A 12,586-nucleotide genomic window follows, 5' to 3' on the forward strand; every position below is an offset into this window, starting at 1 on the left:
TCCCTGCAGCTCAGCCCTTCTTCAATAACAGTTGGTATTTTTCCTGCACCCCTCAGCTTCCAGAAAGAATTCACTTTCGACGAAAAAGACGACCCAGCTAAAAGCAAAGATATAGATGTTATTGTCTTGGCCAACCTCCCAAAAGGTGAGTAAGGGTTTTTTTTCCTCTTTTTTTCTTGCCTGCTTGCAAATAGTCCTCACAATATCAACTTTCTCAGGGATTTTGAAGTCACTGTTGTGCAAGAGCTATCTCTTTGCCAGGTGGATTCATGTCAAGATTTGTTTAAAACCTGTTTTTCTACAAGCACGGTCCTCACACATGTAATAGTATGACACACTGCACCGGAATTTCTTTACTGACCCAAAATACTCAAATAAAGAGATACAGTTATTTAGAGGGTTAAGGTCCCGTTAAGTCCAACTGAAAGGTGAATATAAACGTCTCATGAGCACCTGAAGGGACACCTCGAATTAGCTTTTTACAAGTTTTGATTTTGCCAATAATGAAGATGTGGATGGGAAATTGTAAAGTAGACCAATTAATATAAATTAGATGTTAAATTAAAACTGGTCAAGAACAGCATGATTTTCTGGGAAATTTGCTGTCAGTAGTGAACATCTTTTTTGACTTTTTTCTAGGGCATCAGATATAAATGGCTGTTTTTTAAAAGCTGGTTTTGCTTTGGTTCTGCAGATACAATACTATATTCACACAGTAAAATGCTGCTAACCCTAATCCTACAAATAATATCCTATAAATAATAAGATCCTACCTGCAAATATCCATGTCGTCTTATTTAACTGTTTAGTTTGGTTGAGATGGTTTCCTTATATTGAGCCAAGATGTTTTTTTCATTCTTTCTTTAGTTTCTGAATTGAGGAAACGATTTGAAGGCATCACCACAAGCTCAAGTGACTGGGAAATGAACAGGTAATATGGATAAGGGTATAAAGTTGCTTGGGTTTCTGATAATGGTAATGTTGCGAAGGTTAATAACATGCCTGAATACTTCTTCCTTCCTGTCCTCCGTGTGTATGTCAGCAGAAAGGAGCGTATCGCTCGGCGGTTGGAGGGCATCGACGCTGAGGTGCATCCGTCCCTGCTGCCTAGCCTGGTGGCGAACCGGCTTCTGGAGGAGGACACACCCCGATACACCAGGGCCTCTGATCCCTGTGAGCCCTGTGGTGGTAAGTACAGTACCTAGACAATTTGTTGACACTTTATTTGTGCGTCTATGAAGGTAACTGACCTTTATCTTCTCGATTTCTACTAGTTACAGTCCAGCGGTACAGCATGGAGGCATTGGAAAGCCCAGAGACGCAGCCCAAGGCTCCAGAGCGACAGTCTAGAGCTCGGTGCAGAACTGACCCCCCGACCTCCATCCTCCCAGAGCCTGTCCACACTTCAGACTCCACCACCATTAACCCTGAGACTGAGTCTAAGGTTACACGCATCGCACGCTACAAGGCGGAGCGGCGCCGGCAGCTTGCAGAGCGCTACGGCATCTCTTTAGATCAGGAGCCAGACGTGGAGCCACCTCCCCGCTCCACTCGTACACGGATGGAGTCGGAAGGCTCAGAGAGGCGTATCCGAGCGGAATCAGTGGGGGAAGAAGGGAGGGACATCACCCTGAGTTCTTACAATAGCACCTCTGTCACGAGCCCAAGGGCGGGACGCACGGCACCACAGCAGAGTCAACCAGACCCTGGATACGAGGTGAATCGGACCAGGGTGGACTCGCTGTCTGAGAGGGAGAGGCTGATGAACCTGGAGAATCAACGCAGAGCTGGTCCTCCTGAGCTGCCGTCCTCCTCCTCATACATGGATGTGACATCAATGTCCTCAACTGCCACGGTGCCCGCCAAAGACTCTTCAGTCACAGGGATGCCACCCGATTCACCCAAGGCAAGCCGGCACTCATCCCTCTCCTCACCTAAACAAGCCGTGTCCACTGGGGACCAATTCATCGAGCAGCAAAGCCACACCATCCTCACCAGACATGGGTGAGTAGCCTGAGCAGTGCCTTATTGGTCCCCGTTTACACCCAAAGTAGTTTGTCTCCGTTGTTTCACAATTTAGAAAATAGAGCAGCTATTTAGTCTTCCTGTCTGACATCTTATTAGCAGATCGTTCCCCTTCTGGGGTCACAACCCCTGCTTCCTCTCCAATCCAGATACACAGGGTTCGAGCATGATTTCCATCCAGAACACTGCTGTATCATTGCTGTGACAGCGTTATCCATCAGACTGACAGTCACCCCCTCCCTCCCATCATCTCTGACTTTTTTTACACGTGTGTCCAAGGTCGTCCTGTTGGCACGACTCTGGTTTCAAACCAGGTCAGGCAACCTGATCCCGAAACAACCTTTGAGTTGCACAGCTGAGCTTGCAAAATACAAGGCAGAAAAATACACAATGTGCGGGTGTATGTTGAGTCCTATTCCACATTTTCCAGGTGGATATTTTGAAAGCATTTTAAAATTCTCAAAGGAACTCTTACTGGCCAAGCTGTTGCTATTTTGTTAGAAAGAACTATTTTCCGATGCTGTTTGGATGAAGTACCTCTGTAGCTGATCCCACATTCTTAAAGAGAATTGCTCCTTTTGAAGAAGCTCATACAGCAGTGCTTATCAGAGGAACAGGGGATTTCTTAAAAGATCATTCAATTTCATTGCAATTTGAGTCGAGCTAAAGGTTCCTTGATGATATGAATCACAGTTGTAAGACCTACTTTGTGTTTAAACTACAACATATTGTACAATACTTGTAGTACGGTAGTTGTAACTTCCCCAAGACCCTCAGGAGCTTTCTAGGGCTCAGGGCTCTTTTTGGTCATGTGATTATGGTAATTTGTTAATTATTGTTAGACTAACATAGTGTCTAATCTGTCAAAACGAGTATTTCATCTTAAAAAATTACAGATTTATAAAGCAAACCTGAGACGGGGAAGAGTTCCAGTTTTGAGGAACACAGGTCAGTTTTGAGTGTTCTGGGCAACATTTCAGGGGGGACTCACAGGGGCCCAAAGTTATTTGTTGCCCCAAGGCAACCTAGTGGTTTAATCTGGCCTTGAAACACACTCTATCCCTGTTCCTTTTATGAGATTAGGTGTAAATGGTACTTTCCACATCTGAATGGCCACAATAATTCATGTGACGTAAATGATGTTACCTGCTCATAGTCTACATGCAGTCCACACGTTGTTGACAGTACAAAACAAACATGAGAACTTACGTAAGTAAATACTCGATGTAGTACATTTTCGCTGAGTATTTGCGGCTATTTATTACACTATTCCCTGCTTGGTTGAAGCGATATTATCATATTTGCAAGTCTCAGACATTATTTTGTTTTTTAAGCAGCATAACAAAAATGATCAACTTAGGAGTTGTAAAAAACTGGAATAATCCTTTAATTAGTTTAGCCCAAACTGATTAGCAGCTCCATAACTCAGATGGTATCAGCACACACTCTTCCTGATTTTGTAATGCAACAACCGACTAGCCGCTCCCAGGTCTTGACCAGGTTTGGCCCTGTAGTCAGTGTGTCCAACGAACAGATAAAGATGATTCTACACCCGACTACGTGGTCATTCCCTATCCCATGTTTCTATCTGCATCGCTCCCTCCTGCTGCTCCTAAATCCGTCTCTCAGGTTTCAAAACTTGGCCAGTGTGTGTGTGTCTGCAGTGCAGGGAGGGTGTTTTGTTACTGGGCGGCTCAGTGGGACTCCACAGTGAAGAACTCTGACCCACAGCTGGGCTTGATCAAGACCAGGAGGCCTGATGGTGAGGAAGCACATCCCCTCTACCTCTTCTCAGGGAATCTGTGGGTCTGACATCAACGGGTCAATTTAAGGACTCAATTACAAAGTGTTATGAACAAAGGTCCTCCTTTTTATTAAGCATGTAAGAATAGAATAGAATTGGGAGGGATGAAACCCTCTTTAATGGTCACACATGCAGAGCACACACACAGTGAAATGTGTTCTCTGCTTTTAACCCATCCTAGTACCAGGAGTCTAGTACTAGGAGCAGTGGGCAGCTATTGTACAGTGCCCGGGGAGCAATGGGAGTGAGAGGGGAAGGTGGATGTCTGGTGCCTTGCTCAAGGGCACCACGGCAGGAGGTGAACTGGGACCTCTCCAAGTAGCAGTCCACACTCCATATTTAGCTCGGTTCGGGGACTTGAACCGGCGACCCTATGGCTCACAGTCCAATAACCTTGTGTTCTGTCTGTCTTTGTTTTGATCCTAGTGATTCTGTACATATTGTTTGTAGCCATTTAGTCTTAGTATTAATTTTCCCTGCTTCCATTTATTTTCTCTTTTAAAAAGAAAAGGAGCCCTTCACCAGAGCATTTCCTTGAATATATGAAGCACTTAATCAGGGACGTTGCTGTTATGCAGTATGCCTAACTGTTCTGCTTGAAGGACGCCCTATCCTGCAGTGAATATCACGTGACCAAAGCATATACCCGATATGCTTCAATCCATTCAGATCCACTTAGGTTTAAAACAATTGTGACAGAAAGACCTCGGACTAATGGCTACAAATCAAGACTCTGTATATAAATTATTGGTCCAAATATCAGTCTGGGTCGTGTTTTCCTTATTTGGTACAGTATTCTGGTCCTAGGGTTTATGAAATGCTCTCTTACTCCTTATTCCCCCGCATAAGTCATCTCTTCCTTTATTTATGACTCAGGCAATTTCTCCTAGAGTTGAACTCACTCGCTAATGAAACTGATTAAGCTATTTGTCTTACTGCAGCCTCACAGGCAGCGTGACTCATCTGCCTTTCGGCTGAAATAAAGTGAGACGGCATTTCCTGCGAGTATCTGCTTCAGTAGATAAGACCTCAGTTAGAGAGGTAGTCTCTCTTGATAATAGAGCTTTCTCCACAGAACATAGCTGCAATATGTGGCCAAATGTAATCTAATAGAAACTAAGTTCATATTTTATTGCCTGTAATGTTTCCCCGAAAAAAACACAATAACAATGAAATGTCTAAGCAGGGGGTTGAACTTGTGTTCTTGGCAGCGTCCTGCTGGTGTCCAAGCACATTCTCACTCTCGTCACACTCAACATGAAGTCAATGGTGTGTGCAATGTAGTGCTGTGCCTGTGTGTGCTCCAAGAGAAACGCTGAATACTGAATCTCGACTTTTACCCACCCACCCACCCACCCATTCATTCACTTGTCTCCCATCGGGTATCTATTGGAACAGTGCAAGGGCGAAACCAAGCACTGATTGGTTCTTCCAGACTGATGCTGAGGGCGACACCCATTCCCTCATCAACTGGCCCTCGAGGTACACCCAGGCTGGTTGTGTCTCACCCCTATATCACCTGACGTGTTTCCATTCAGCTGGACTTACCAAAAACTCATCAACCCTTATGAGCAGTGCTTCTTAAACTGTAGGACAGAACAGAAACCAGTACTGTTCTCTATAAGACTATACCCCGTCTCATCTTAAGGAATAATCCTGACTGAGACACAAATGTTTAAGAAGCTCTGCTCTGAGCCCTGAGACTCAGCTGACCCCTCATCATGATCATCCTTATTACCGCAAGCTCTTGTTCCCGCTTTGGACCATAACTCCATCTTCTACGCATATGTTGCTGTGTTCAGTTTAATCCCCATGTGAAAACAAACCTTTTAAAAGGAAAATATTATACTAACCATCATAATTAGGGATATAACATTGGGTTGTGATGTTGAAGTATCAGAAATGACCCTACATTATGGGTTTGGGGGCAAGTTAGTCAGTGTAGGCTAGGGTTGGTGTGAAAGGAATTGTTATAGCTTTTTTTGGGCATGACTTTTCGTAAGTGTCAGTTGGCTAACCCATGACTATCCTTAATAGAAGTTTTTAATAACAATAAGACTTCATATACAAATGTGTGCTCTGTTGCAAACCGTTTGACCATCAGGCCTATAACTATCCTAAACAGATAATATAACAATAGAAACATGAACAATTAAGAGACATTTGCTGTGTCTTTTCATGTAGATACAAATAACCAGCCTTTTTTTCCCCCCTAAAGAATCAGAGTTAGGGAGAGGATTGCCAGGGAGGACCGTCAGAGGAGCCCAGAGCCTGGAAACGTTACAGAAGCTCCAGTGCACCGCAGACACCAGACCCAAACATCTACACGCTCCAATACAGACCCCCAGCAAATGTACTCTCATCCCCACCATCAACCCCGGGCTCAGCTCGCCCGACCTGGGCCACCAGGAGGACAGGAAGTTGGCGGTAACCACAGTTACCTGTCCATGGCCTCTGGTCCCACATCCACAGCGGGGCAGGATCAGCAACAACCGCCCCAGGAGGAAGAGACGGAGGGTCTTCTGAGGAGCCGGAAAGCAGTGCTGCCCTCGGACATCCGCCGCAGGGAGAGGAGCACTGAGGACCCCCGGAGAGGAAGGTGGGAAGAACAGATAGGGATGTCCAGGGCACAGAGTCTTAACCAGGCAAGGAAGGCTGAGGCAGAGGATCCTACAAGAGGAAGACACAGAACCAGGGCCGAAACAGAACACACTTCACATCTGCAAGCCTCAGAGAGCAGGCATAGAGAGCGGGACAATGCCGTTGATATTCAGAAAGGGGGAGCGGCCACCCAGATCCAGCCAAGAGCAACACATACAGACCCAGGAAGCCCCCCTTCCAGCCGCTCGATGTCAGATGCTGGGGTTTCCAGAGGCATCACTCTGAGGAACCAGCAGCATCGCGACCCCCCTGAGGTCAGGGAGGGGGATGGTTCCAGTAACCAAGAAGGTCACCAGGACAGCCGAGTGTCTGTGGCCCAGCTCAGACATTCCTACATTGAGAACACCACCACCCCTCCAACCAGCCGCAGAAATAAGCTGTAGGTGTCAAAGTAAAGTGGCTACCCGCTGGCTGGCTTCACTAAAACTTACACAGATGCTTGTTAACCAACATCGGCTGGCTTCTGAATGACTAACAAGCAACTAAGGCTGGAGTGAATTCATCATTAAACGAGTTTCTAGTCTGTAGAAATGTCATTCATGCTTTAATCGCCTAACACTAAGCTTCATACGATGGATGTTATTTTTTCTTTATTTATTGTGACTTGCTTGGTTACCACCTGGGGCCAATGAACGTATGCACGCCATAACCACTTTTACATCTGCATGGTCTTGTTCACATCTTTGATTTAAAGTACAGGGGTGTGATGAATATTTAAACCCATTCCCTCTGCTTTTTAATATCTCCATATTTGCGCCCAGTCCCACTCTATCTCTCCCTCACTATGCTGTATTTTCTTTTTCCTTTTGGTACTGTATCTGTTTGTCCCTCTCCTTGGGTAGCCCCTCCAGTGAGGTTGAAGGGGACAGTGCACTCACAGGCCACGGGGCCCCATGGAGAGGTGAGAGGGGCAGGGGGCGCAGGGCCCGGCAGTATATCTATCCCGGGGAGAGTAGAAAGACCTCAGAGAGGTTTAGGACGCAACCCATCACTTCTGCTGAACGCCAGGACACTGATAGGTACTACTCTGGACTCCAGAGTGCATGGCTGAGAGTTATGAATGCTGAGAAATATCAGTATGATTATGCATGTAAAACATTTTTTTTAAATATTTGATCGGAATAATGTTGATTTAAATCCAGTTTACACAAGCACACATGCTGTGTACACGGCCACGTTCTTTGTGATTGTACCCCTCTAACAACATTAGCTAACAGGGAAGCTTAAAGGCTGAAGGTCCCTGTGATTGGACCTTGGCAGTGGTCATTACATGTGACTATACCAAGAAATCATGAATTGGCCTTTTGTTGGTAATTACTCCCTGAGACCATGGAACCGCACAGACTTTTGTAATGCAGTCTAAATCCCCAGCTTAGTCTGCTTTACTAAACTAAACTTTCCCTTTCGCATTTCATACCCCTACAGTGACACTCGCTGTCACATTTCCAGCTTACAAGAAACAACTGCTTCTTATTTCGCCTACATACCTCCTCTTGACCAGCTTTCTCTTCCTGTCGCTAACCACTCACCACCCTTTCGTAATACCGAGTTATGCATTGTAGCATGGATGCTACTCGCTTTTGCTGATTGTCCTTTTCTTTGTGTACCTTTTTTGAAGGTCCTGTGTGAGTTCAGATCTTCCTCCCATTGAAGGTAAGTCCTTTTCCCCCTTAATTTAAAGATATTCAGAACATTACTGTAACAGTAGGTTGACATATTATGCACATGTTCTATCGTACATTGTTAGTGTGTCTAAATGTTTTGACATACACGGTTATAGACTTGTAACAATATAAAACGCATGTACTGTATAGTGTAAAGCTCTGTAGCCTCTGTACACAAGTGTTGAGGAGGTAATTGATTAAGCATGGCTAGCTTTAGTGGAATTAACAGCAGGACTAGAGTATCTGTTTGACAAATTAGATTAGTTAGCTGGGACTATTAGCTGCATAATGTTTAATGTTGCATTCACAGCTATAAAAGTAATGCCGTTTTGTTTTTGGCTTATAAACCAAATGGGGACGGGGTCTAGTTCATGATGTTTTTTCGACATATGAGGTCCCAAGGCAAACGGTAACACTATATTTAGGTGATTTTAAATGTTTAAAACTGACTGGAGGGGTGTATATTTTGCAGATACCACCATATATGTCCAGGTATATTGAATTTATTTTTTCTTAGGATAGGTTATTTGATGATCATGGTGATTTAATAGCATTCAATAAGTCCCACGTATTCGATATCGATTTCACTTATATTGGCTCGGATGTGTACAGTAATGTGCATGACTTTACTTGCCTTCTGTGGTCAATACTTAACTTTACAAAACAATATCTAGTCCACGTATACTGTTCCCAATGAAAACAGCATGATTACAGCGGGCTTCACAGTTGCCGCAGGACACAAATGAACAAAATGTGATTTTCCAGTGCCTTGATATTATAGCTTTAAGAATAGACAAATGGAGACCAAACGAAGTGAATGTCCTTTTGTACCATAAAAGCAGAATATTTCCAAGTGGATTTTATAGAGTCATTACTCGTGCTCACAGTAGCATAATAGCACAGCAGCTCCACTGAGGGCAGAAACAGCTCATCTGCTTCTTATAAGCACATACTCAGCTGGGACGCTTTTTTCACTGAGGAGAATTAGGGGGAGTAGTGCTCAGCGCAGCGGCATCAGTCAGAGGGAATAGTTGTTGGATGATGTCATATGTCTTACAGAGGTGTGTGTGTGTGTGTGTGTGTGTGTGTGTGTGTGTGTGTGTGTGTGTGTGTGTGTGTGTGTGTGTGTGTGTGTGTGTGTGTGTGTGTGTGTGTGTGTGTGTGTGTGTGTGTGTGTGTGTGTGTGTGTGTGTGTGTGTGTGTGTGTGTGTGTGTGTGTGTGTGTGTGTGTGTGTGTGTGTGTGTGTGTGTGTGTGTGTGTGTGTGTGTGTGTGTGTGTGTGTGTGGTGCGCCAACCACCCATGCTTCTCACACATGTCTAGCTCTGCATAGTCTCCTCGATGACACCAGTCGCACGTTTGCTAGTTAGTCTTTGCTCCCAGCTTTAAAACCAGATGGTGCTGTGTAGTCATGAAGGTAAACATAATAACGGTGATCGGTAGATCTGAAGAACATATCACAGAAACATTTTGGTGTTTAGAAATAAAAGTATTGGTTCCTCAGAATAGATTGAATATTTAGTTAAACCCTGGTGGAAGTTTCACCTCAACAGTGAAATTGCTGTTCAGTATAAGTAGAAGATTGCCCCTAGAGATGGTGCTTCAATTTAAACTCTAATAAACACTTTAAATGTAATGCGATTGATGAATTTTCACCTTTGAGTTTCTTGAAGATCAGTTTTTCCCATAATGTGATTTGTGGCACGTGGACAAATAATCAACTGCTAGGCTGCGCCCCCCTTAGTGACCTCTAAGCCAGTCAAGCTTTGCATTCCCGCATAGTAAATATAGTTTACAATGTTCATGGTTGTAGATTGTCCCCCTCAAAATTCTTAGGAGTCTTTAATACAATGGTTCCTTAGACTAGAGCTGAAATGACAACTCTCACAAGCCATAGCCCCGTAATGTAAGCTCCATGAATAGGTTGAAAACAGCAGGCTGACTTTTGAATGTTTCTCTCTCTGTTTATTTCCCTGCAGCTGAGGATGAGAAGCTAGATGAGCGGGCCAAGCTGAGTGTAGCAGCCAAGCGCTCTCTCTTCAGGGTGAGCTTCAACTATCACCTACAGTAACCCTATCTACTGTATAGCATACATGTTGTTTTTAGACACCAAGCATAGAGAAATCTGCTTGCAATCATGGACATGCATACATTGATACTGTCCTGATTTTTATTTTCTGTTCTATTACTGTAAGGATTTGAAGATAAAGACTTTGATAAGACTTTGTGTTACATACTGACCTCAGACTTGCCTTCCTAGTCTCTTTTTTCTTAAGCTGAGGTCAGTATAAGATACATGAATTACCTATTAACAGCTTTGATAGTAGTTATGATCCTAATACACTTCATCTATCTTCAATCACTTTAATGTAAGTTTGATCTACTTTGGTAGCTAATTTATTTGTCAAACCCATTGTCACTGTTTAATGAAATATTTCCTTGATTTATCCCCAACATTTCCATACAGGAACTCGAGAAAAGCATTGATGGCGGAGCTCCTAAGCATCGATCCAGGAATGCAGCGGTGGACAGGAGACTAAGACGGACACAAGATCGATCCAGAACACAGCCTGTCACCACTGAGGAAGTTGTCATCGCCGCCACGTAAGCCTATAAATACTTTAAACAACCACAAGCATTATGATGCAGCAACGTCATCAAATGTTCTGCTATGGATTTGATTAAACATTTTTATTCGAAATTCTTCACAAATTCTGAAATGACACTTTGGTTTAAGCCTGCAGCCATCTTTCTGAACCTCAACCATCTTTATATTCCTTTCCCTTAGTTTGAATGAACCATTTAGCTTGGAATTCATCTGGTTCATTCCCTGTGTGTACTCTGTCCACTCTGTATGTCTGTGACTTTGTCCCTGTCCTTCACTACTGTAGCGTCCCACATCACGTGCCACACACGGTGACTGTACACACTGCTGTGGCACGCGTCCCTAGCCCCACCCTAGTTTGCAGCACTGTCCCACCATACAGGTACAGGGCACGGACATGAATGCTCCCACCAACCTACAGTGTGTAACTAACATGATTGATCTTTACTGAATGCTGCTCATACACCACGGCATAGTGTTCTTTTTCGGAGTGGGTTTTAATCCACAGGCTTTTTGAGTTGTGGTGCCCTCCTGTGTGATTGGAGGAAACTACATGATTTAATTGTTACTATTATTATGAGTTTACTGAATATCACAGTTTTGTTTGTGGTGGGCATGGCTCACTCCTGTGTAAAAAACGTTTTTAAACTCTTAAAGCTCCACAATGTTGCCTGCAATGTAGCATGCTGCTAGCTAGCTTGCATGAGCTCCTTCCAATGCTTACCAGAAGTCTCCTTTTCTCCTACCTCTTTGTCTCTGGGATGCCCCCACACCCTTAGCCTGCAGGCGTCCATGCAGCAGAGCAACACGGCCCGGGAGCAGGCACGGGAGGCCCGGCAGGTGCAGGAGATGCAGGAGGTCCAGGCTTCAAAGCCAGTGTACACAGTGGAGGGACCGGGCCAGAGTCAGGGTCAGGACGAGCCTGACCTCTGCACCCTCAGCCTGGCAGAAAAGATGGCACTGTTCAACAGACTGTCTCAGCCTCCCATCAGGGTGACCCGCACCAGAGGGGACACACGCAATCGCAGGGCCAACGCTCGCTACCAGACACAACCCATCACCCTGGGAGATATGGAGCAGGTAGGCGAACTACAGGATAATACTTACTTTTTTTTTGTTTCATTTTCTACTGAAGTTACTATTACTGTTAACCATTATTTTTATGAACATAAACATAAGTATTCTAATAACACATTGCCTTATTTTTGGGCTTTAAGTGTCATGTTATATTGCATTTGGAAATATCTTGTTTTAAAGGAATAACTTCACTGTTTGTCCATACTCAAACAAAAATAAAAAAAACAATTTTGTGTCATCTCAATTTTCTCTCAGAAAGAAAACCGACAACGATTATCTCCAGGTGTTGATTATTTAAAGGAAATACTGTGTACAAAAATATTCATGCCTATTGGCTTAAGATAACATATGACACTCTTTATTCTAGATTTGTAAATAAACTCCCCTAACACACTTTTACTTGGAAACAACTACAGCAGTTAAAAACAGAATAAGCCTACCTCGAAAAAGAAAGATGTGATATTAGGACTATTGACCTTCATACAAGTGGAAAACTGGCCGAATAAAACAGTGGCCGCTTCCCCATATATTTTGCAATTAATTATGGTAAATCCTGTCTAAGAAATAGAGAATACATGAACCAAGGATTGTAGCCTGTGCGTGTTTCTGCTCCAGGAGCCCTCAGACATAGACTCCCTTGATGAACAGGAGTTATCCGACAGCCCAGTAGAGCTCCTACAAGTAAGGTTCCTCTGAACAGTCACCACGCTTTTGCCTGAGACAATGGAAGTGACAGAGCTGGAGCACTCTT

At 44.1% G+C, this 12,586-nt stretch overlaps 1 protein-coding gene across 20 annotated transcripts in view; it reads left to right on the forward strand.

The window, feature by feature from the left end:
* The window catches only part of svila (supervillin a), a 56,722-nt gene that overhangs the window by 22,482 nt on the left and 21,654 nt on the right, over positions 1-12,586 (forward strand). For 10 of the 20 annotated variants that reach the window (XM_079662325.1, XM_079662327.1, XM_079662326.1 and 7 more), the window contains exons 3-15: positions 57-145; positions 868-931; positions 1,043-1,188; positions 1,275-2,004; positions 5,228-5,311; positions 6,048-6,869; positions 7,333-7,509; positions 8,109-8,143; positions 10,133-10,197; positions 10,621-10,757; positions 11,045-11,140; positions 11,538-11,838; positions 12,451-12,516. In XM_079662325.1, coding sequence (XP_079518451.1) covers positions 924-931; positions 1,043-1,188; positions 1,275-2,004; positions 5,228-5,311; positions 6,048-6,869; positions 7,333-7,509; positions 8,109-8,143; positions 10,133-10,197; positions 10,621-10,757; positions 11,045-11,140; positions 11,538-11,838; positions 12,451-12,516 — 2,667 coding nt within the window. In that variant the 5' untranslated portion in view covers positions 57-145; positions 868-923. The remainder of the gene's footprint in view (positions 1-56; positions 146-867; positions 932-1,042; positions 1,189-1,274; positions 2,005-5,227; positions 5,312-6,047; positions 6,870-7,332; positions 7,510-8,108; positions 8,144-10,132; positions 10,198-10,620; positions 10,758-11,044; positions 11,141-11,537; positions 11,839-12,450; positions 12,517-12,586) is intronic. The other 10 variants (XM_079662331.1, XM_079662328.1, XM_079662332.1 and 7 more) reach the window with 8 other exon arrangements.

Source organism: Notothenia rossii (assembly GCF_949606895.1).
Source record: "Notothenia rossii genome assembly, chromosome: 12".
In the NCBI taxonomy this organism is placed as follows: domain Eukaryota; kingdom Metazoa; phylum Chordata; class Actinopteri; order Perciformes; family Nototheniidae; genus Notothenia; species Notothenia rossii.